The sequence below is a fragment of the Ranitomeya variabilis genome, chromosome 7, assembly GCF_051348905.1.
Source record: "Ranitomeya variabilis isolate aRanVar5 chromosome 7, aRanVar5.hap1, whole genome shotgun sequence".
NCBI lineage: Eukaryota > Metazoa > Chordata > Amphibia > Anura > Dendrobatidae > Ranitomeya > Ranitomeya variabilis.
The window spans coordinates 2,868,651-2,894,239 of record NC_135238.1 but is presented as its reverse complement, the minus strand read 5'-3'; the positions used below and the strand labels follow the sequence as shown (position 1 = coordinate 2,894,239).

At 46.8% G+C, this 25,589-nt stretch overlaps 1 protein-coding gene across 1 annotated transcript in view; it reads left to right on the top strand.

The window, feature by feature from the left end:
• LOC143785017 (integrin alpha-M-like) overlaps window positions 1-25,589 on the top strand; it is a 47,298-nt gene that overhangs the window by 14,397 nt on the left and 7,312 nt on the right. Inside the window, exons 5-24 of the mRNA XM_077273663.1 lie at window positions 6,776-6,906; window positions 7,165-7,313; window positions 7,561-7,714; window positions 7,797-7,947; window positions 10,732-10,805; window positions 11,495-11,627; window positions 11,754-11,893; window positions 20,482-20,616; window positions 20,802-21,038; window positions 21,230-21,360; window positions 21,787-21,941; window positions 22,303-22,454; window positions 22,535-22,639; window positions 22,855-22,925; window positions 23,133-23,274; window positions 23,347-23,442; window positions 23,574-23,653; window positions 24,042-24,122; window positions 24,508-24,574; window positions 24,689-24,796. Of these exons, the coding sequence (XP_077129778.1) occupies window positions 6,776-6,906; window positions 7,165-7,313; window positions 7,561-7,714; window positions 7,797-7,947; window positions 10,732-10,805; window positions 11,495-11,627; window positions 11,754-11,893; window positions 20,482-20,616; window positions 20,802-21,038; window positions 21,230-21,360; window positions 21,787-21,941; window positions 22,303-22,454; window positions 22,535-22,639; window positions 22,855-22,925; window positions 23,133-23,274; window positions 23,347-23,442; window positions 23,574-23,653; window positions 24,042-24,122; window positions 24,508-24,574; window positions 24,689-24,796 (2,492 nt within the window). The remainder of the gene's footprint in view (window positions 1-6,775; window positions 6,907-7,164; window positions 7,314-7,560; window positions 7,715-7,796; window positions 7,948-10,731; window positions 10,806-11,494; window positions 11,628-11,753; window positions 11,894-20,481; window positions 20,617-20,801; window positions 21,039-21,229; window positions 21,361-21,786; window positions 21,942-22,302; window positions 22,455-22,534; window positions 22,640-22,854; window positions 22,926-23,132; window positions 23,275-23,346; window positions 23,443-23,573; window positions 23,654-24,041; window positions 24,123-24,507; window positions 24,575-24,688; window positions 24,797-25,589) is intronic.

Genomic DNA, 25,589 nt, shown 5'->3' with positions numbered 1-25,589 from the left:
GGACCATCATTGTAAATATATCATTGTAAATACACACCTGTACTTTGTATCTCCCCACCTCATTGTAGATTGTAAGCGCTCATGAGCAGGGGCGGCTTATTTTGTCTTATTTTGCTTTATTACTGTATTGTTAACATTGTTACCTATGACTGTTGTGTTTGAAACTGTTAAACTGTAAAGCGCTGCGGAATATGTTGGCGCTATATAAATAAAGATTATTATTATTATATTATTACACCCGGCATATGGGCGACTAGGGATGTTATGCCTTGAACATCAGGAAGTACAAAGACTGCTCCTGATTTAAAAGTTACCAGGCCTAAGACACCAGCAGCGCCACTTCCATCTAGTGCCAAAGTGGTCGCTGCTACCACTTCAACTACAGCACCAGTCCCTAATGCCTTCACTAAAACAGCAGTTTGCACAATGACTACTACTGAGACTGCTGTGGCTACAGCACCAGTTGCCGTGCGTACACAGGCCACACAGACCATTATCGCAGGACATGATTTGACAGTACATGATTTTATAGGCCATGACCTTTTTTTGTTACCAGGAGTAACATTAGCCCGTGAACGTCCCAGGCCAGGAAGTAGCCAGCACCAGGAACAGCCCTGGAAACAGCAAAAGTGAATAAAAACAGTGATGTGACTGAGACTGCGAATAGTTAATATTCGTTTAACCTGGCAAGGTTTCTGTTGAAAAAGTTCAAAAATTCATTTGTTTAAAAAAGACACTGAGGCCATAGACAGTGAATGGTCCACAAGCTTTCCTGTAAATAGTTGGCACCTCCTTAGGTGCTTTCTACTGGTTTGACATATGAGCAAAGAAGAGACCGTTCATTATTTACACTGAAGAAACTGTTTATTAATGTTTGTCATAAAGAGCGCATTTGTCTTAAAGTGACCTGAAGAAAACCGCTTGGCGTGGCCGAAGACAAGGTCTGGATGTTACGCTTTGTAGCACGCCCAACCCTACGTTGGGGGTTTATGACGGTTCCCCCGCATCACTGCTGTTATTGATGAAAAAGATCTCACAGTATGTTGGAAGAAAATGTTAACTGTTTGCATTTTAAATGTTGCACTCCTGAAAATGTCTTGATTTTGTTGCACTTCACCAGAAGAAGTGTTAGTATTGGTGTTGCTAAAAGTTAGTATACCCGTAAGAGGTGATCGTCGTTTCATATTTAATATTTAATATTTAGTGTAATAGAAAGATTTATTTTGAAAGAGTTATATTTTACTTTGTATTAAAGTTTTGCAACGTTCAAAGCTAATTACCTCCCATAAAGGGAAGCAAAAGTTTTTACCAGTTGAAATGCATGTCCCAAAAATGTTTTGCATATGTCCCGCACTATTGTTTTTGTTGTTACTAGATTCAACAGGGGGGGGGAGTGTAACACCCCAGATTCCTGGTTGTTACAGTGGCATTTCTTTCCTCACGGGGAGAGTGATGTCATGCTTAGAAGCGAGGAAGGATCCCTGTCAGTAGACAGTTTGGTGGCATTCCCAAACAGAGGAGGAAAAACTATGCAAATAGATTACATAATCAAACAATGCAGGTTGGCCTCATTCACATCTCTCTGACCCCTGGATACTGGTTGAAGGCCAGTTGTGAACTTTATAAAGAGACTTTTTCTTCTGGTCCGGGTGACACTACAGGATATCATCTTAAGGGACCACGGCCCCAGCTGGAAGAACACAGGACTGCTTCATTGACCATCACTGAATCCCCATAGACGTCTTAAAGAATCCAGGTTTGGACAATCAGGTCACCTGGCCACATACCTCACTGCTGTCAGTCAGCTTCTTAAGCTTGTCGTTATCTCCTCGCTGTGGGGGCCTGCCAAAAGCGGGGAGCCACTGGTTGGGGGTTTTCGGCGCTGGAAGCAGCTCTAATCCCAGCGAGTCAGCGGAAGGGTGAGACTGTAATTTGCACCATCTTGGGTATTTGCTGGGACTGTTCTGTATGCTATTGTGTCTTGGTAGTTCAATAAATTACCACACTGTTTTACCCTCACCCTGTGTTGTCTGAGTAGTTTTCTGCCCACGGGGAGAGCGCGGGTGTTCAGTGGTATGAGCCCTGGTCCATGCAGTCTTTCTAAAGACAGCCGGGCCAGGGGGACGAGAGCACCCACTGACTCCGGTGTCTCCACAATATATTCATATACATTTTTGGGATTTATTTTAATGTCGTTGGCGATTTGTTTCTCTGTAGATAACTTCGCAGCTTGATTTCTTTTTTACATTTCTTACATATATCATTATACTCCTGAAATGCTATTCTATATTCTCAGCATTCAGGATTTCTCGTCCCTTTGTTTTAGTCTGTTAAACTTTGTACTGTGTTATTTATCCATAATGGTTTCTTTTTATTCATGGACATTTTATTACCAGAGGGTATACGTTTTCTACAGGATTCTAGTAGTATATCTTTTAAAAATGCCCCATTTATGGTCAGTATCGCCAGTTACCATGACGTGGTCCCAGTTTTCCCAAAGTTCCAGGTTTTGGCATTTCTTCTTTTGACTGTTTGATTGAAAATTACATTGAAATTTCTCATATTGTGGTCACTGCTTCCCAAATGCTTCCAGACCTGTAGATCTGAAATTCCGTAGGACCTGTGGTATCTGGTCTATGTGACAGGACGAGATCCAGCAGATTACCTCCCCTGGTCTATGTGACAGGACCAGATCCAGCAGATTACCTCCCCTGGTCTATGTGACAGGACCAGATCCAGCACATTACCTCCATTGATCTATGTGACAGGACCAGATCCAGCAGATTACCTCCCCTGGTCATGTGACAGGACAAGATCCAGCAGATTACCTCCCCTGGTCTATGTGACAGGACCAGATCCAGCAGATTACCTCCCCTGGTCTATGTGACAGGACCAGATCCAGCAGATTACCTCCCCTGGTCTATGTGACAGGACCAGATCCAGCAGATTATCTCCCCTGGTCTATGTGACCGGACCAGATCCAGCAGATTACCTCCCCTGGTCTATGTGACAGGACCAGATCCAGCAGATTACCTCCCCTGGTCTATGTGACAGGACCAGATCCAGCAGATTACCTCCCCTGGTCTATGTGACAGGACCAGATCCAGCAGATTACCTCCCCTGGTCTATGTGACAGGACCAGATCCAGCAGATTACCTCCCCTGGTCTATGTGACAGGACCAGATCCAGCAGATTATCTCCCCTGGTCTATGTGACCGGACCAGATCCAGCAGATTACCTCCCTTGGTCTATGTGACAGAACCAGATCCAGCAGATTACCTCCCTTAGTCTATGTGACAGGACCAGATCCAGCAGATTACCTCCCCTGGTCTATGTGACAGGACCAGATCCAGCAGATTATCTCCCCTGGTCTATGTGACCGGACCAGATCCAGCAGATTACCTCCCTTGGTCTATGTGACAGAACCAGATCCAGCAGATTACCTCCCTTAGTCTATGTGACAGGACCAGATCCAGCAGATTACCTCCCCTGGTCTATGTGACAGGACCAGATCCAGCAGATTACCTCCCCTGGTCTATGTGACAGGACCAGATCCAGCAGATTACCTCTCCTGGTCTATGTGACAGGACCAGATCCAGCAGATTACCTCCCCTGGTCTATGTGACAGGACCAGATCCAGCAGATTACCTCTCCTGGTCTATGTGACAGGACCAGATCCAGCAGATTACCTCCCTTAGTCTATGTGACAGGACCAGATCCAGCAGATTACCTCCCCTGGTCTATGTGACAGGACCAGATCCAGCAGATTACCTCCCCTGGTCTATGTGACAGGACCAGATCCAGCAGATTACCTCTCCTGGTCTATGTGACAGGACCAGATCCAGCAGATTACCTCCCCTGGTCTATGTGACAGGACCAGATCCAGCAGATTACCTCCCCTGGTCTATGTGACAGGACCAGATCCAGCAGATTACCTCCCCTGGTCTATGTGACAGGACCAGATCCAGCAGATTACCCTCCCTGGTCGGTTCATCTACCACCTGAGAGAGATCATTGTCCTGGACCGTGGATAAGACCTTGTGGCTTTTAGCTTCTCTGCCCCACCGAATGTCCGGACAGTCACCATCCCCCAGTATAGGAGCCCTCTCACCGCTTGTTGCAGCATGGCTTCCTCTCCCTGTTCCTCTATAGTAGGAGGCTTGTAGCAAACCCCGGTTAGCCGCTTCCCATTATCACCGCCCCCTGTACATTTACCCATAGTGAGGCTACACTGCTGTAACTCCCCCAATGTCATCAGGTCTCAGTTGGATTTTATGAAGATGCACACCTCCACTTTTTCTGCCTTTCTTGTCCTTTCTAGACGTAGTATAACCCTCTATGTTGTCATCCAGTCATGGCTTTCATACAGTCAGGTTTCCGTAATGCCCACCACATCGTATTCTGTGACATAAGACTCTCCAGTTCATCCATTTTGTTTGCGAGACTTCTTGCATTTGCCAGCAGACATTTAATATTATTAGCACATTTGTTACTCCTACTCAGCTCCGTTTCCTTGCATATCCCAACCCCCCTAAATCCTCATTCACCCCTACGGGCTCACTCTCTCTGTCTACTCTATCTATCCCCTTATTAGCACAACTACCCCCCCAGAGCCCAAAGTAAAATCTTCTCCATCCGTCAGACCATTTTTCCCCAAGCACAGCTGCACCCTCCACATTGAGGTGCAGCCTGTCCCTACCGTAGAGCCTGTAGACAAGAAAGAAGCCGGCCCAGTTCTCCATGAACCCAAACCCTGCTCCAATTTCTAAGCCACTTCTTTATCTCCTTAAGCTCCCGCTTCCTATCTAGTGACCCTCGTGGCACCGGCAGCATTTCTGAAAACACCACCTTGGAGGTCTTGGCCTTCAGCTTCTCTCCTAGTTCCTTTAAATCATTCTTAAGGACCTTGCACCACCCTTTAATTTTGTCATTGGTACCGATGTGTACCATGACCGCTGGGTTTCTCCTAGCCCCACCCAGCAATCTGTCTATCCAATCCACAATATGCTGAACCCAAGCACATGGCAGACAACACACTGTTCTGCATTCACGGTCTCGGTGGCAGATGACTCTGTCTGTCCTCCTAATTACAGAGTCCCCTACCACCAACATTTGTCTGATCTTTGCTGCACTCTTATTTCCCTCCTTTCTACAGCAGTCGATTTCCTGGTTGCTAGGAGCAACGTCCTGCTGTGGCGATCCCAGTCCTTGGCCCATTATAGCGATCCCAGTCCTGAACTCACTGTAGTGATCCCAGTCCTGGACCTGTTGTAGTGATCTCAGCCCTGGACCTGCTGTAGTGATCTCAGCCCTGGACCTGCTGTAGTGATCCCAGTCCTGGACCTGCTGTAGTGATCTCAGCCTTGGACCTGCTGTAGTGATCCCAGTCCTGGACCTGCAGTAGTGATCCCAGTCCTGGACCTGCTGTAGTAATCTCAGCCCTGGACCTGCTGTAGTGATCCCAGTCCTGGCCCTGCTGTAGTGATCTCAGCCCTGGACCTGCTGTAGTGATCCCAGTCCTGGACCTGCTGTAGCGATCCTAGTCCTGAACCTGCTGTAACGATCCCAGTCCTGAACCTGCTGTAGTGATCCTAGTCCTGAACCTGCTGTAACGATCCCAGTCCTGAAGCTGCTGTAGTCAACCCAGTCCTGGACCCGCTGTAGTGATCCCAGTCCTGGACCCGCTGTAGTGATCCCAGTCCTGGACCCGCTGTAGTGATCCCAGTCCTGGACCCGCTGTAGTGATCCCAGTCCTGGAACTGCTGTAGTGATCCCAGTCCTGGACCTGCTGTAGTGATCCTAGTCCTGGACCTGCTGTAGTGATCCTAGTCCTGGACCTGCTGTAGTGATCCTAGTCCTGGACCTGCTGTTGTGATCCCAGTCCTGAACATGCTGTTGTGATCCCAGTCCTGGACCTGCTGTAGTGATCCTAGTCCTGGACCTGCTGTTGTGAGCCCAGTCCTGAACATGCTGTTGTGATCCTAGTCCTGGACCTGCTGTAGTGATCCCAGTCCTGGACATGCTGTTGTGATCCCAGTCCTGGACCTGCAGTAGTGATCCCAGTCCTGGACCTGCTGTAGTGATCCCAGTCCTGGAGATGCGGTAGTGATCCCAGTCCTGGACCTGCTGTAGTGATCCCAGTCCTGGACCTGCTGTAGTGATCCTAGTGTCAAACAGGCAGATTTACTAGGTTATGTCAGATCAGGACTAGGCTAACTGGCACTTTTCCCCCTACCCCTTCTTGTAACATTTACCCTGCTACGTACTCTGTCCTGATCTTTCCCACCTCCACCCTCCTCCATATCACTGTCCCCAGCCAGAGCCGCTCAATGATCTATAAACCCCTTCCCAGGTCCACAGTGCTCCTGAGTGTTGTCAGCTGCACATTTAGATCCGTTACCTGGGCTTCCAAACATGTAACTTGCTGCCATCGAGTGCAGAAATATTCACCCTCAATCGGCTGTTGAAGGCCTGCAAACATCTCACAAGATGCTATATTTTTAGTAGAGTGCCTTCTCCTCATGTTTCATGTTTTTGCCATTCTTCGTGAGCACCTGTATTTTTTCTGGGCGTCCGTCTGTTTTCCATGTTTTGTCCACGCCTCTATTATTTGTATTTTCACTTCAATGCGTCTTCTTTTTTCAGCTTCTGCTCCAGTTTTTCCGGATCTCTGTCGTCAATGTCTTTTTTATGTCCTCATGGAAGGTGCCATATCTCAATGTTATTTGTGATGTTTGTGCGACATCTTCTCATTATTCCGCCATATTCTCCACAGAATGCTCTCTCCGTGGCCTGGACATCGCCTTCCTCATCGATGGCTCTGGCAGCATCACTGGTGCTGATTTCCAATTAATGCTGGATTTTATCACTACAATAATGGAGGATTTTAGCGACAGTAACACTCAGGTAACACGATCTTCACCAACACTGAGTCTCTGACCTTCTCCACCGGTCTACCGCCGAGTCACTAGACATTGGCCAGCTACAAACTGGTGGAAGATCACATGTGTAACCTGAAGCTGAAAAGATCCCGATGAGAGATGGAGATGATGGCTGTTGGTCAGGCCCATGTCCTGTTCCTGTATCTGCTCTTCTCTTTCTTATAATGACCCTATAATATCAGCCTGATGGTGAACTCATGTTTTTCCCCTCTCGTTTCCCCAGTTTGCCCTCATGCAATATTCCAAAGAATTTGAAACGCATTTTTACTTTAGAAATTTTTCAAAAATAAGAGACCCTAAATCATTGACAAGTGGAATAACCCATCAGCAAGGAAAAGCAACACGGACCTGCACGGCCATCCTGGAGGCCATGTAAGATCTTCACCTACTTATTGTTCGTGGCCGGACACTGTCTGCACAGCAAATGAAGCAAGTCCTATCATATGTAATACTGGCTGTGTAGCGACTGTATCAAAGCCTCTCATTTGTGATCCTGTCTGCTGAGTTGGTGTAGCTAATCCTATCGTGTGTGATTCGTAGAGTGAACCTCAATGTACCAGATAGAACAGGATTTCTTCTGTAGTAAGTCATTGCTATAACTTCTCCTGACCTTTCCTAGTAAAGAACTGTTTGATCCAAGAAGAGGCAGTCGTAAGAATGCGGAGAAGCTTCTGATTATAATAACAGATGGAGAATCGCGCATGGATAGCACTCCATCATCAGAATCCAGCCGGGAGGCCAACAGGATCGGGGTGCGGCGCTTCGCTATTGGGGTAGGTATACGTCGTAAGATTAAAGATTACACAGCTTTTCCGTGCACCTTATATACAACTTTCTTTCCTAAATGACCAACAGGTGGGAAATGTGTTCTCTCTCCCTATGGCCTATAATGAACTGAAGTCAATCGCCTCTCCGGAACCAGAAGATCATGTCTTTAAGGTTACCAACTTCTCTGCATTGGAAAGTTTACATGAGATGTTAGAAGACAAAATCTTTGCTATTGAAGGTAATGTGACACAAATGAGCAATGACCCACCTGACATTCAATGTGTTCTCCTACTGTATATTTTCTCCTCAACTGTCTTCATTTCTGACTCTGAGGAATGAAAAAAGGAGAAGATTGAAAAGAATTATCTGTCCTCTATCTTCTTTGCATCTAATCTTCATTCCTCTGTTTGTTTTCCTCACTATTCTTTTCATTCCTGGGTCTCTTCTACATCTTCTCCTCATCTGTCTTTAGTGCTCAGTTTGTTTTCCTCCAAATTGTCTTCATTCATTGTCTGCTCTCCTCCACCTTCTGTGCTCTTCATTCTTGGTCTGCTCTCCTCCACCTTATGTACTCTCCATTTCTCGGTCTATTCGCATTCACCATCTCAACACTTTGTTCCTCGGTCTGTTCTCCTCTCCCTCTCAACTCTTCATTCCTCGTCTGTTCTCTTTCACTATCTGTGCTCTTCATTCCTTGGTCTATTCTTCCCTATTCTTCATTACACCCTCTGTTCTCCTCCACCTTCTCTACTCTTCGTTCCTCAGTCTGTTCTCATTCACCTGCCCTATTCTTCTGCCAGCAAACTCACCTGACCTTAACCCCATAGAGAATCTATGGAGTATTGTCAAGAGGAAGATTTGACACCAGACCCAACAATGCAGACGAGCTGAAGGCTTCTATCAAAGCAACCTGGGCATCCATAACCCCTCAGCAGTGCCACAGGCTGATTGCCTCCATGCCACGCCGCATTGATGCAGTAATTTGAAGACACAAAAGAGCACAGTAAGACCAAAAACACTCTGTTGCAAAAAAAATCACAATAATAAGCAAGTGCTAGTAAAAAGATGGAAAAAACAGGGTATTTGGTTGATACGTTCTTTGCAAAAAAAAAAAAAAAAAGTATACTAAGCTGCTCCACCAAACGTCAAGGTATACCCACATGGACATTTCCTCTCTGAACCCTATTCACATAGGTAATGTACAGATGATCAGGTTTTTAAATACATCAGATAGGGATTGCATACATTAGTTAGGACTGCTCTATATGGGTATACCTTGACATTTGGTGGAGCAGCATAGTATACATTTTTTGCAAAAAACGTGTCAACCAAATACCCTGTGTTTTCCATCTATTTACTAGCACTTGCTTATTATTGTGATTTTTTTTGCAACAGAGTGTTTTGGTTTTACTGTACTCTTTTGTGTCTTCAAGTTTCTTGGTGGTGTGTGAACATGTTCCTACAGACTTGTTCACTGTGCATCTCACATGTAAAGCGCCATGGAATAAATGGCGCTATAACAATAAATAATAATAATAATAATAATAATAACTAGCCCATGTGTTTCTGTTTCCATAATTGATGCAAAAGGAGCCCCGACCAAGTATCCAGTGCATATTCTGATCATACATTTCAGCAGGGAACATTTCAGATTTTACAATCATTTTTCCAGCTGGTGTTATAAAGTATTCTAATTTACTGAGATAATGACTTTTGGGTTTTCATTGGCTGTATATAACATATCATTCCTTGGTAGTATTCTGCCATCCGGTGGCTATCCCTTGTATTCTTTCCTAGCTTCATTATTTTGTGTCTCAGTGGCCTGCTCTTGCTTTCATTGCTACTTGATTTTAACTATTAACTTTTATTTTTTATTTTTTATTTGTGCATCTTACTAAAATATTTATTGTTTATATAATTTTGTTTGATTATTATAGAGTAACACATATATGATATTTCAGGCTCGCTCTGAGGTTTCTTTCTCCATTTCTCAGTTTGTTCTTCTCCACCTTCTCTACTCTTCATTCATCGGTCTGCTCTCCTTCTCCTGCTTTTCCCTTCATTCCTCGGTGTTTTCTCTATCTCCTCCACCTTCATTCATTGGTCTGTTCTCCTCCACTTTCTCTACCCTTCATTCCTCGGTCTGTTCTCCTCTACCCTTCACTCCTCGGTCTGTTCTCTATCTCCTCTACTCTTCATTCATCAGTCTACTCTCCTTCTTCTTTTCTCTTCACTTCTTGGTGTGTTCTCTATCTCCTCTACCCTTCATTCATTGGTCTGTTCTCCTCCATCTTCTCTACCCTTCACTCCGCGGTCTGTTCTCTATCTCCTCTACCCTTCATTCCTCGGTCTGTTCTCCTCCATCTCCTCTACCCTTCACTCCTCAGTCTGTTCTCCTCCATCTCCTCTACCCTTCACTCCTCGGTCTGTTCTCCTCCATCTCCTCTACCCTTCATTCCTCGGTCTGTTCTCCTCTACCCTTCACTCCTCGGTCTGTTCTCCTCCATCTCCTCTACCCTTCGCTCCTCGGTCTGTTCTCTATCTCCTCTACTCTTCATTCCTCGGTCTGTTCTCCTCTACCCCTTCACTCCTCGGTCTGTTCTCCTCCATCTCCTCTACCCTTCACTCCTCGGTCTGTTCTCCTCCATCTCCTCTACCCTTCGCTCCTCGGTCTGTTCTCTATCTCCTCTACTCTTCATTCATCGGTCAGCTCTCCTCCTTCTTTTCTCTTCAGTCCTTGGTGTGTTCTCTATATCCTCTACCCTTTATTCATCGGTTAGTTCTCCTCCACCTTCATTCATAGGTCTGTTCTCCAAAATCTCAAAAAAATCCTCAGATGGCCCTCGTATATGTTGCTTATCTTCTCATCTACTTTCATTCCTCAATGCTTTCTTCTTCCTCCTCCTGTCTTTCTTTTGTTGCTGTCTGCCATCTTCTATTACTTTCCATACTTGTGTTTATCTGTCTCCTCCTCATCTCTTCATTATCCTCCTCTTACTCTTTTCCACTTTTTTATTACCAGGTCTACAGTCTCTAAGTGGAGATAAGTTTCAGATGGAAGTGTCTCAAGAAGGGTTCAGTGCACTGTTGACTCCTGTAAGGCTCAGCTGACGACATTTGTGCCCCACCTAGTATATCCGATGACTTACTCTTAGATCTTTATTACCACTTATATGCAGCAATGGAAGCTGATAGATGATGCAAGTATATAGTCATGTACGGCCTATATGGACACTCGCATATTAAGGGCATATATTTAGCAGATGAGTAATTTGCTCATTGCTGTATCTCCTTACCATATGCAAATTGCCTCTTCAGAGAAAAAGAGGACTTGAACTCTATAGCGCAGCCTGTTGGAAGTAGCGATCCTGCAAGTCACAATCAACCCTTTAACGAGTCGTACGATATGACTTAGGATAAAAGCCAAATCAGTATCTCAATTCGCAGACACGGTGTTTCGGGCTATTGGCCCTCGTCAGTGCGAAGCATGAGATCTGATTTGGCTAGGTGAGAGGCTCTGGACTGGGGTCTACGGTTTCTCCTTGTGGAGAGTGACCAGAATGGAGAGAGAAGCCAGAGCTGGAATGTCACTCTCCACAAGGAGGAACCTTACCCCTTAGACCTCTCTCCTTACCATAGTCACCGACATTATTCCTCTATTATAATAAAATCCCGTTCACACAGCTATACACTCATTCATATACAGATATAATATGAGCGGTACAGAGGTGAGCGGTCCAGCAAGAGCCCGCGCTCTGGAATTTAAAACTATCTCTGATCCACAGGATGGCGTGATCCTGGGGGCAGTTGGTGCTCATAACTGGGCAGGAGGGGCGTACAGTTACAGAACTGGGCAGGAGAAGGCGACCTGGATAAATGCCCCTGAGGATGGGACTGACATGAAGGACTCCTATATGGGTGAGAACAGAAGCCGATGCTGGTGGCTGCCAACTTGTATGTTATATAGAGTTCTGTGTGTGATTTATAAATGATAGCTCTCATATCTCCTATGTCCTAACTCAAGCTTGCCCCTACATTTGCCAGGCTATGCCCTGCAGCTGGTGAATCGGGATTTAATTGCCATTGGCGCACCACGATTCCAGCATCTGGGAAGAGTCCTCCTCTATAGAAGAAACCCAAACACCTTGTCCTGGCATCAGGTGGCCACCACCACAGGAGAGCAGGTGACTGTGAATGGAGGGTGATAGTGGGTATTATCGAGAAAGTGGCCAACGATGGAGAAGAACTGGACCTGATCCACAAAGCCGAGCATGGGAATAGACAGAGATGAGAAGAAGGAGGAGAAGACATGGAGCAGGCAGGACATGTAGTGAGCGGAGTACACAGAAGTATACATGGAGCAGGCAGGGAGTAGTGTAGAGTAGACATGGAGCACGCAGGACATGTAGTGAGCGGAGTACACAGAAGTATACATGGAGCAGGCAGGGAGTAGTGTAGAGTAGACATGGAGCAGGCAGGACATGTAGTGAGCAGAGTACACAGAAGTATACATGGAGCAGGCAGGGAGTAGTGTAGAGTAGACATGGAGCAGGCAGGACATGTAGTGAGCGGAGTACACAGGAGTATACATGGAGCAGGCAGGGAGTAGTGTAGAGTAGACATGGAGCAGGCAGGACATGTAGTGAGCGGAGTACACAGGAGTATACATGGAGCAGGCAGGGAGTAGTGTAGAGTAGACATGGAGCAGGCAGGACATGTAGTGAGCGGAGTACACAGGAGTATACATGGAGCAGGCAGGGAGTAGTGTAGAGTAGACATGGAGCAGGCAGGACATGTAGTGAGCAGAGTACACAGGAGTATACATGGAGCAGGCAGGGAGTAGTGTAGAGTAGACATGGAGCAGGCAGGACATGTAGTGAGCAGAGTACACAGAAGTATACATGGAGCAGGCAGGGAGTAGTGTAGAGTAGACATGGAGCAGGCAGGACATGTAGTGAGCGGAGTACACAGGAGTATACATGGAGCAGGCAGGGAGTAGTGTAGAGTAGACATGGAGCAGGCAGGACATGTAGTGAGCGGAGTACACAGGAGTATACATGGAGCAGGCAGGGAGTAGTGTAGAGTAGACATGGAGCAGGCAGGACATGTAGTGAGCAGAGTACACAGAAGTATACATGGAGCAGGCAGGGAGTAGTGTAGAGTAGACATGGAGCAGGCAGGACATGTAGTGAGCGGAGTACACAGAAGTATACATGGAGCAGGCAGGGAGTAGTGTAGAGTAGACATGGAGCAGGCAGGACATGTAGTGAGCGGAGTACACAGGAGTATACATGGAGCAGGCAGGGAGTAGTGTAGAGAAGACATGGAGCACGCAGGACATGAAGTGAGCGGAGTACACAGGAGTATACATGGAGCAGGCAGGGAGTAGTGTAGATAATATAACAAGCCCAAAATGAAAGAAAAAAATTCAATGTTCATCCACATACTCACAACCACAGTGGGGGAGTCTACTGGGAAAACATGCTTAGTGAAAAAAGGACACTCCTCAAGCAAATATTAATAAAGCAGAAAAAAATGGAGTACACGTCCAAAATTAGTTACATAATTTATTAATCAATTATAAAAGATACCAGAGAACATATTACAAAACGCTTAATAAGATACAGAATAGTAGAAGAAAAGAGAGTTGTAGCACAGACCAAAAACGGTGCGGCACTCAGGCTGATACCATATACAACAAGGTCAAATGCATGGTGCAGGATCTAATGCAGGTATTAACCCGGGGGCCTATGGAGCGGTATAGAAAAGTATAGTGAGCCCTGTACACTGGCTCATATCACGCAATATAATACCAAGATTCCCCACCCCGGATTCTTACCAAAACACAGGCACCAGGACCGGACCACACCGTTGCCCCAACGCGCGTTTCGCGTCGGCTACGTCAGGGGGAGTAGTGTAGAGAAGTCATGGAGCAGGCAGGACCTGTAGTGAGCGGAGTACACAGAAGTATACCTGGAGCAGGCAGGGAGTAGGGTAGAGTAGACATGGAGCAGGCAGGACATGTAGTGAGCAGAGTACACAGAAGTATACATGGAGCAGGCAGTGAGTAGTGCAGAGTAGACATAGAGCAGGCAGGACATGTAGTGAGCGGAGTACACAGGAGTATACATGGAGCAGGCAGGGAGTAATGTAGAGTAGACATGGAGCAAACAGGACATGTAGTGAGCGGAGTACACAGGAGTATACAAGGAGCAGGAACAGAGTAGTGTAGAGAAGACATGGAGCAGGCAGGACATGTAGTGAGCGGAGTACACAGAAGTATACATGGTGCAGGCAGTGAGTAGTGTAGAGTAGACATGGAGCAGGCAGGACATGTAGTGAGCGGAGTACACAGGAGTATACATGGAGCAGGCAGGGAGTAGTGTAGAGAAGTCATGGAGCAGGCAGGACCTGTAGTGAGCGGAGTACACAGAAGTATACATGGAGCAGGCAGGGAGTAGTGTAGAGTAGACATGGAGCAGGCAGGACATGTAGTGAGCAGAGTACACAGAAGTATACATGGAGCAGCCAGTGAGTAGTGTAGAGTAGACATGGAGCAGGCAGGACATGTAGTGAGCGGAGTACACAGGAGTATACATGGAGCAGGCAGGTAGTAATGTAGAGTAGACATGGAGCAGGCAGGACATGTAGTGAGCGGAGTACACAGGAGTATACATGGAGCAGGCAGTGAGTAGTGCAGAGTAGACATGGAGCAGGCAGGACATGTAGTGAGCGGAGTACACAGGAGTATACATGGAGCAGGCAGGTAGTAATGTAGAGTAGACATGGAGCAGGCAGGACATGTAGTGAGCGGAGTACACAGGAGTATACATGGAGCAGGCAGGGAGTAGTGTAGAGTAGACATGGAGCAGGCAGGACATGTAGTGAGCGGAGTACACAGAAGTATACATGGAGCAGGCAGGGAGTAGTGTAGAGTAGACATGGAGCAGGCAGGACATGTAGTGAGCAGAGTACACAGAAGTATACATGGAGCAGGCAGTGAGTAGTGCAGAGTAGACATGGAGCAGGCAGGACATGTAGTGAGCGGAGTACACAGGAGTATACATGGAGCAGGCAGGGAGTAGTGTAGAGAAGACATGGAGCAGGCAGGACATGTAGTGAGCGGAGTACACAGAAGTATACATGGAGCAGGCAGGGAGTAGTGTAGAGTAGACATGGAGCAGGCAGGACATGTAGTGAGCAGAGTACACAGAAGTATACATGAAGCAGGCAGTGAGTAGTGCAGAGTAGACATGGAGCAGGCAGGACATGTAGTGAGCAGAGTACACAGAAGTATACATGGAGCAGGCAGTGAGTAGTGCAGAGTAGACATGGAGCAGGCAGGACATGTAGTGAGCGGAGTACACAGTATACATGGAGCAGGCAGGTAGTAATGTAGAGTAGACATGGAGCAGGCAGGACATGTAGTGAGCGGAGTACACAGGAGTATACATGGAGCAGGCAGGGAGTAGTGTAGAGTAGACATGGAGCACGCAGGACATGTAGTGAGCGGAGTACACAGGAGTATACATGGAGCAGGCAGGGAGTAGTGTAGATAATATAACAAGCCCAAAATGAAAGAAAAAAATTCAATGTTCATCCACATACTCACAATCACAGTGGGGGAGTCTACTGGGAAAACATGCTTAGTGAAAAAGGGACACTCCTCAAGCAAATATTAATAAAGCAGAAAAACATGGAGTACACGTCCAAAATTAGTTACATAATTTATTAATCAATTATAAAAGATACCAGAGAACATATTACAAAACGCTTAATAAGATACAGAATAGTAGAAGAAAAGAGAGTTGTAGCACAGACCAAAAACGGTGCGGCATTCAGGCTGATGCCATATACAACAAGGTCAAATGCATGGTGCAGGATCTAATGCAGGTATTAACCCGGGGGGCCTATGGAGCGGTATAGAAAAGTATAGTGAGCCCTGTACACTGGCTCATATCACGCAATATAATACCAAGATTCCCCACCCCGGATTCTTACCAAAACACAGTCACCAGGACCGGACCACACCGTTGCCCCAACGCGCGTTTCGCGTCGGCTACGTCAGGGGGAGTAGTGTAGAGAAGTCATGGAGCAGGCAGGACCTGTAGTGAGCGGAGTACACAGAAGTATACATGGAGCAGGCAGGGAGTAGTGTAGAGTAGACATGGAGCAGGCAGGACATGTAGTGAGCAGAGTACACAGAAGTATACATGGAGCAGGCAGTGAGTAGTGCAGAGTAGACATAGAGCAGGCAGGACATGTAGTGAGCGGAGTACACAGGAGTATACAAGGAGCAGGCAGGGAGTAGTGTAGAGTAGACAGAGCAGGCAGGACATGTAGTGAGCGGAGTACACATGAGTATACATGGAGCAGGCAGGGAGTAATGTAGAGTAGACATGAAGCAAACAGGACATGTAGTGAGCGGAGTACACAGGAGTATACAAGGAGCAGGCACAGAGTAGTGTAGAGAAGACATGGAGCAGGCAGGACATGTAGTGAGCGGAGTACACAAGTATACATGGAGCAGGCAGTGAGTAGTGTAGAGTAGACAGAGCAGGCAGGATATGTAGTGAGCGGAGTACACAGGAGTATACATGGAGCAGGCAGGGAGTAATGTAGAGTAGACATGGAGCAAACAGGACATGTAGTGAGCGGAGTACACAGGAGTATACATGGAGCAGGCAGGGAGTAGTGTAGAGAAGACATGGAGCAGGCAGGAAATGTAGTGAGCAGAGTACACAGGAGTATACATGGAGCAGGCAGGGAGTAGTGTAGAGAAGACATGGAGCAGGCAGGACATGTAGTGAGCAGAGTACACAGGAGTATACATGGAGCAGGCAGGGAGTAGTGTAGAGTAGAGATGGAGCAGGCAGGACATGTAGTGAGCGGAGTACACAGGAGTATACATGGAGCAGGCAGGGAGTAGTGTAGAGAAGTCATGGAGCAGGCAGGACATGTAGTGAGCGGAGTACACAGGAGTATACATGGAGCAGGCAGGGAGTAGTGTAGAGAAGACGTGGAGCAGGCAGGACATGTAGTGAGCGGAGTACACAGTATACATGGAGCAGGCAGGGAGTAGTGTAGAGTAGACATGGAGCAGGCAGGACATGTAGTGAGCGGAGTACATAGGAGTATACATGGATCAGGCAGGGAGTAGTGTAGAGTAGACATGGAGCAGGCAGGACATGTAGTGAGTGGAGTACACAGGAGTATACAAGGAGCAGGCACGGAGTAGTGTAGAGAAGACATGGAGCAGGCAGGACATGTAGTGAGCGGAGTACACAGGAGTATACATGGAGCAGGCAGGGAGTAGTGTAGAGTAGACATGGAGCAAGCAGGACATGTAGTGAGCGGAGTACACAGAAGTATACATGGAGCAGGCAGGGAGTAGTGTAGAGTAGACATGGAGCAAGCAGGACATGTAGTGAGCGGAGTACACAGGAGTATACATGAAGCAGGCAGGGAGTAGTGTAGACAGAGCGGGCAGGACATGTAGTGAGCGGAGTACACAGGAGTATACATGGAGCAGGCAGGGAGTAGTGTAGAGTAGACAGAGCAGGCAGGACATGTAGTGAGCGGAGTACATAGGAGTATACATGGAGCAGGCAGGGAGTAGTGTAGAGTAGACATGGAGCAGGCAGGACATGTAGTGAGCGGAGTACACAGGAGTATACATGGAGCAGGCAGGGAGTAGTGTAGAGTAGACATGGAGCAGGCAGGACATGTAGTGAGTGGAGTACACAGGAGTATACATGGAGCAGGCAGGGAGTAGTGTAGAGAAGACATAGAGCAGGCAGGACATGTAGTGAGCAGAGTACAAGGGAGTATACATGGAGCAGGCAGGAAGTAGTGTAGAGTAGAGATGGAGCAGGCAGGACATGTAGTGAGCGGAGTACACAGGAGTATACATGGAGCAGGCAGGGAGTAGTGTAGAGAAGTCATGGAGCAGGCAGGACATGTAGTGAGCGGAGTACACAGGAGTATACATGGAGCAGGCAGGGAGTAGTGTAGAGAAGACATGGAGCAGGCAGGACATGTAGTGAGCGGAGTACACAGGAGAATACATGGAGCAGGCAGGGAGTAGTGTAGAGTAGACATGGAGCAAGCAGGAAATGTAGTGAGCGGAGTACACAGAAGTATACATGGAGCAGGCAGGGAGTAGTGTAGAGTAGACATGGAGCAAGCAGGACATGTAGTGAGCGGAGTACACAGGAGTATACATGAAGCAGGCAGGGAGTAGTGTAGACAGAGCAGGCAGGACATGTAGTGAGCGGAGCACACAGGAGTATACATGGAGCAGGCAGGGAGTAGTGTAGAGTAGACAGAGCAGGCAGGACATGTAGTGAGCGGAGTACACAGGAGTATACATGGAGCAGGCAGGGAGTAGTGTAGAGTAGACATGGAGCAGGCAGGACATGTAGTGAGCGGAGTACACAGGAGTATACATGGAGCAGGCAGGGAGTAGTGTAGAGTAGAGATGGAGCAGGCAGGACATGTAGTGAGCGGAGTACACAGGAGTATACATGGAGCAGGCAGGGAGTAGTGTAGAGAAGTCATGGAGCAGGCAGGACATGTAGTGAGCGGAGTACACAGGAGTATACATGGAGCAGGCAGGGAGTAGTGTAGAGAAGACATGGAGCAGGCAGGACATGTAGTGAGCGGAGTACACAGGAGAATACATGGAGCAGGCAGGGAGTAGTGTAGAGTAGACATGGAGCAAGCAGGAAATGTAGTGAGCGGAGTACACAGAAGTATACATGGAGCAGGCAGGGAGTAGTGTAGAGTAGACATGGAGCAAGCAGGACATGTAGTGAGCGGAGTACACAGGAGTATACATGAAGCAGGCAGGGAGTAGTGTAGACAGAGCAGGCAGGACATGTAGTGAGCGGAGCACACAGGAGTATACATGGAGCAGGCAGGGAGTAGTGTAGAGTAGACAGAGCAGGCAGGACATGTAGTGAGCGGAGTACACAGGAGTATACATGGAGCAGGCAGGGAGTAGTGTAGAGTAGACATGGAGCAGGCAGGACATGTAGTGAGCGGAGTACACAGGAGTATACATGGAGCAGGCAGGGAGTAGTGTAGAGTAGAGATGGAGCAGGCAGGACATGTAGTGAGCGGAGTACACAGGAGTATACATGGAGCAGGCAGGGAGTAGTGTAGAGAAGTCATGGAGCAGGCAGGACATGTAGTGAGCGGAGTACACAGGAGTATACATGGAGCAGGCAGGGAGTAGTGTAGAGAAGACATGGAGCAGGCAGGACATGTAGTGAGCGGAGTACACAGGAGAATACATGGAGCAGGCAGGGAGTAGTGTAGAGTAGACATGGAGCAAGCAGGAAATGTAGTGAGCGGAGTACACAGAAGTATACATGGAGCAGGCAGGGAGTAGTGTAGAGTAGACATGGAGCAAGCAGGACATGTAGTGAGCGGAGTACACAGGAGTATACATGAAGCAGGCAGGGAGTAGTGTAGACAGAGCAGGCAGGACATGTAGTGAGCGGAGCACACAGGAGTATACATGGAGCAGGCAGGGAGTAGTGTAGAGTAGACAGAGCAGGCAGGACATGTAGTGAGCGGAGTACACAGGAGTATACATGGAGCAGGCAGGGAGTAGTGTAGAGTAGACATGGAGCACGCAGGACATGTAGTGAGCGGAGTACACAGAAGTATACATGGAGCAGGCAGGGAGTAGTGTAGAGTAGACATGGAGCAGGCAGGACATGTAGTGAGCAGAGTACACAGGAGTATACATGGAGCAGGCAGGGAGTAGTGTAGAGTAGACATGGAGCAGGCAGGACATGTAGTGAGCGGAGTACACAGGAGTATACATGGAGCAGGCAGGCAGTAGTGTAGAGTAGACATGGAGCAGGCAGGACATGTAGTGAGTGGAGTACACAGGAGTATACAAGGAGCAGGCAGGGAGTAGTGTAGAGTAGACAGAGCAGGCAGGACATGTAGTGAGCTGAGTACACAGGAGTATACATGGAGCAGGCAGGGAGTAGTGTAGAGTAGACATGGAGCAGGCAGGACATGTAGTGAGCGGAGTACACAGGAGTATACATGGAGCAGGCAGGGAGTAGTGTAGAGTAGACATGGAGCAGGCAGGACATGTAGTGAGTGGAGTACACAGGAGTATACAAGGAGCAGGCAGGGAGTAGTGTAGAGAAGACATGGAGCAGGCAGGACATGTAGTGAGCGGAGTACACAGGAGTATACATGGAGCAGGCAGGGAGTAGTGTAGAGAAGTCATGGAGCAGGCAGGACATGTAGTGAGCGGAGTACACAGGAGTATACATGGAGCAGGCAGGGAGTATTGTAGAGAAGACATGGAGCAGGCAGGACATGTAGTGAGCGGAGTACACAGGAGTATAAATGGAGCAGGCAGGGAGTAGTGTAGAGAAGACATGGAGCAGGCAGGACATATAGTGAGCGGAGTACACATGGAGTATACATGGAGCAGGCAGGGAGTAGTGTAGAGAAGACATGGAGCAGGCAGGACATGTAGTGAGCGGAGTACACAGGAGTATACATGGAGCAGGCAGGGAGTAGTGTAGAGAAGACATGGAGCAGGCAGGACATGTAGTGAGCGGAGTACACAGGAGTACACATGGAGCAGGCAGGGAGTAGTGTAGAGAAGACATGGAGCAGGCAGGACATATAGTGAGCGGAGTACACATGGAGTGTTCAGTGAGTAGTGTAGTATATCCCGGACAGATATGACTGACTCTACAGACAGTTGATGACCCTCAATGTTTTGTCCCTGCAGATTGGCTCATATTTTGGTTCTGTGCTCTGTTCGCTCCATGTGAATTCTTCTTGGTCTCTACTTCTGATCGGGGCTCCAACACATTTTTCTGCTGACTCTCCAGGTGGTCTTGTTTTTTTGTGCCCGATCACAAGGGTGAGTCTTTGGCGGAGATAGAATGGCTATCTGATGATGCCTGTAGATCTTTGGCGATAGGGGACGAAGGTCACTACTTCACAGTAGTGATGCACATTTGGGCTGAGGGGTCTCATCATTGCTTGCAATGACATGTATGACTCCCTTGGTGTTTATAGTGTAATTATTGAGAATTTTTGTCTTAGGTAGTGGATTCTCCTGCTCCAGATAACATGAATGTCACATTCACCTGTCTGTGGACTCTTCATGGTGACAGAAGCCAGGTGGTGGGTCATTTTGGTTCTGCAATCTCCATCCTTCCAGACCTGACTGGGGATGGGTTTTCTGACCTGGCTGTGGGTGCACCCTGTGAAGATAACAACCACGGCTCAGTATACATCTTCTCTGGCCAGGATGTAGGTTTTAAAGCTTCCTATGTACAGGTGAGTAAAGGCTAATAGATTGACTTGACATTGCAGTTGGGAAGGTCCACACATATCCTGTCCTCGCCACTGACAGTAAGTACCACATGGAGCAAATCTTACTCATATGTGATACTAAAAAGACATGACTCCTAGTGTTAAAATTGCATTCATTATCCACATAGTTGCCTGTCATGGTCTCTCCTTTGCAGCGTATCTCTGGTCAGCAGGTCAGTAGGATGGTGAAGTACTTTGGAAGATCGTTAACTGGAAGTGTAGACATGACGGGGGACAATCTCCCAGACCTGATTGTGGGGGGAGAAGGCCAAGTTCTCCTACTCAGGTGAGAAGAGGACAGTGGTGATACTGGAGAACATCAGCTGTGGGACCCATAATTCAAGACTTTGCAGTTTTTAGATTAGTCTTTATACAGATATCAGTCCTAAAATACTTTCATCATAAAAATCAGGCATCAAAATATTTAAAAATAATTCTTAGGAAGATAATTCATAAAATCAGAACCTCTCCATCTCATCAGATAACATTGCCGTAGACAATATGCGTCAATAAGAATTTTAATTTATATTTACCACATTACAGCAAGGATACTAAAACCACCAGAAATGATCACTGATCCACCATCCGTGTTTGTGGAGGCAGGAAGAATTGTTGTGCGTCTCATTTATTGTCAGGCAATCCACATAATGTTCAGTCTATGGCCATTGTGGCTCCGTTACTTCTAACCATTCACCATGGACTCTTCTTGCAGATCCTGTCCTGTCCTGAATATCTCAGTCTCCATAACGTTTGATCCTAGTGAGATTTCACGCAGTCTCTATGAATGTGCAGACTACCACAGACATGGGCCGGTGACAACCATCACTGTGTGTTTTACTGTCCACTTAAAAAGCAAAGACGTTCCTGGTGAGTGAAGACCAAGATCCCCCTATATATTCCTTGTATAGAATATAGAAGTATGGACATTGTCCTACAAAGATGTGCAATTGCCACTAGATCCAGGTTTGACGGGCTCCAAGTAGGGTTCAGGAACAGGAGGAATGACGTGACTACACTTGATTCACATAACAATCTTGCCGTGAATGTACTCCAGGAAAACAATTTCCACAATGAGGTGACCAGTGGGATCAGAACTGCCACTAATCTGAATGTACAAGACTGGACCTGAGATTTTGAAGAATATATATTATGGTCATTCGGGGCTGTGGCCTCTGTGGGGTCCTCACTCATGGATCCTCAGTAAGTGATAGGTTCTTCTCTTGGTTAGGTGAATACTTTGGGCAGCTGACATACAATGTCCTGCTGGATGCAGGCCACACTATCACACGGGCCCTCTTCTCCAGTGGTGGACGGTCCATTGAGGAAACATTGACTTTAAATGATAATTACAATTGTCGGCATCATTCTGTTGAGCTAGCGGTAAGTTGCTGCCACACCTTCTACATCCTAGCACCATGGACAGTCAGTATTCTCATCGTTCTCCTGCTTCAATTTCCCAGGAGTGTGTGGAGGACTACTTTACTCCTCTCCGTGCTGCTCTCAACTATTCCTTGATTGGAAATGCCACCCTGAGTGAGGATTCACGATCCACTTTGATAAAAGAGGTAGGAAAGCAGAACACACCTGCACCCATGGCTCCTCACCATTCAGGTTTTCAGTTAGTTACTATACACTACCATTTTAACTAGAACGGCTCTCCAGCCATTGATGGCCTAAAACTGCAGCTACGCGGCTGTGACTAAGATTATGGATATTTGTTACTGGCCATCAGTGCCAACATCTTACAGATGAAATAATGCACTACCATTACTTTTTACAGATATTATTTGAGAACTGTGGCGGAGATGGTGGGTGCAAAGATGATCTGAGGGTGAATCTGACATTCACCAAGTAAGGAAAAAACGCTCAGCCTCAATTAATTCAGAAACATTTCCTCAGGGTCGAAAATCAGGGAAGTTGTTGGGTGTCGACCCAGCGGTTGGATTTGTAGCATCATTGTTAAATTCCTGTATCTCTTGTCCCTGTAATGTCTTGGTAGTGGTAGATGACCGTATCTGTTCTGTTGGCCTCTTGATGGTTTTTGTTGTATTGTGACAGTCTCAAGCAGTTGGTGGTTGGTTTGTTTCATGATGTCAATATCACAGTATCAGTGAAGAACCTGGGAGATGATTCCTACAACACTCGTGTTCTCATTCCCTTTCCACATGGATTGTCTTATCGCAGGGTAACTCTCACCGAGGTATGTCTTCATGTCAAGGCCAGGTCTTGTCCAGAGACACTTGGGTAACGTTCTTAATCGTTCATCTTCTAGAGCAACAAGCACATTACAATCACATGCTCGACTCTCAAGAACGAGAGAGTGGTAAATTGTGGCGTGAACCGACCTCTGCTGAAACCCAACACTACGGTAAGAGCCTTTTCAATATTAAAGGAAAGGCAGGCTGAGGAAGATGTAGACAACCCAAGGGGAATGTGGACGGCACCCACCCAATGTCGACAATACTCATCAGTCTTACTGAGGGTTTGCATCTCTTTTAGGCAGTCTTCTTGGTCAGTTTTTACGTAGCTCCGATGGCAGATCTGGGAGAGACATTGACTTTAAGAGCCAATGTGAGCAGGTAACTAACAATTACACTTGAGAGGATCTGGCAATGTTTTGGGGGTCTCATCTCAAACCTCTACACCATGCCTTAAGGGCTTTAGGGACCATAATCTGCATATAGTATAAGCTCCATAGCGACCAGGGACACAGTCCATCCTAAAAGACCATCTAGACCAGGGGTCTGAAACTACATTCATCGAGGGCCTCAAACCATGTTTTCAAGATTTTCTTCGCATTGCACAAGGTGCTGGAATCATTCTGTGCAGGTGATTAAATTATCACCTGTGCAATACAAGGAAATCCTGAAAACATGACTTGTTTGCGGCCCTTGAGGAATGCAGTTTGAGACCTCTGATCTAGACATTCCCAAATCTAAGCTGTTGTGACACTCTTTTTCCCTACAGTGATAATGGAGGACCTTCCAATCAGCTGATAACATCGTCTTGGGTTAGAGTCCTCTATTCAGTCTATGTGGCCATCAATAGGTGAGAATGTAATGAAGAGGGCTAAAAGACAGATACACACCCACGCTGATACTAGCGTACAAATGACCCATCAATAGAGTATGTGACCACTGAAATAAGAAAAGATTTTGACTGGAAAGGGTCTATGCAAGCAATAGTCGAGCAATGACAGGCAAGAGCAGTGGTCTGAGCCACAAAGGCTGGAGAAAGAGGAACATGAAAGTGGAACCCTAGCGGAAAGTCTATTTTTGGTGAGACCTGGGCATAGATTTGAGAGCGAGGTGGTTTTCATGGTCTTCCTGTCTTCAGAGTTTCCTCATGTCAGTCCAAGAGCATTGTGAGTCTATGATTAGAAGCTTTTTAGAGATGGCCCAGCCCTTACATATATGCTCTGAATTTGGTGCAGACAAGAAAAAACCAGTAAACATCAGAATTTCTCATCCTCGGACCACAGCATCAACCATGTGTACCAGGTGAGCACACACAGCACATGGACGTCCACAGATCATAGAACAATGGCTGTAGACTTCAATAATACACAAAGTCATAAGAAATCACTGAATGGCTGCTTGCTCTTGCCCCTGCAGGTGATTAATCTGGGCCAGCGCCAGCTGCCTGTCTCCATCATCTTCATGGTCCCCCTCCAACTGGGAAACACATCAGTATGGGTGAAACCAAACATCACCAGCACTCAGGTACCGAATGCCGTGTCAATGTTATGATACCCCACACAACACCAATAATGAAACCCACGGTGGTTAGCCGCACATACCTTATATATACCTATAAACAGGCACCACTCATTGATGATATAGAAAAACTCTTTATTGAACATCAGAAAACACCAAACAAATCATGATTTTGTTGCCAGGTGTCTACCCTTTTTATTCTGTATTTGTTGTCTCACCTGCTGCCCACTGTGGGCTATTTTTACCATGTTTGGTGTTTTCTGATGTTCAATAAAGAGTTTTTCTATATCATCAATGAGTGGTGCCTGTTTATAGGTATATATAATGTAATCATACCTCCAAAAGTCAGTAACTAATGAACCACCAATGCAGAACGATGCCAATGACTAGTAAACGACTGCATAGACAACTGGAAGGTGAAGCATCAGATTGGTGAGGGCTCCATCCTCATGGGAGTAGACCCAACCAACACTGAGCCTAACCTCCTCTCACCTACGACCTCTTACTGTCCAGGTCCAGGAGCCCTTATCCATCAACCCCAACCCAAAACCACCAACGCTAACTAACTCACTGCCAGCATGTCAACCACATTTCAGCACCTTGCAGAGAAATAACCACCAGTCAGCCACAACTTGACATGTGCCACTAATCTATCTTCAGCTAAATGAAAAATTTAAGTTTTATTCCATGAGTTTAAAAAAAAAATTCTTCACAACAATTGGGAGGTCCAAGAAGATGTCGACGTATGGCCTTCCTGTACCGATCCCATAACTACTGCCTCTAACGATTACTAGAGCAA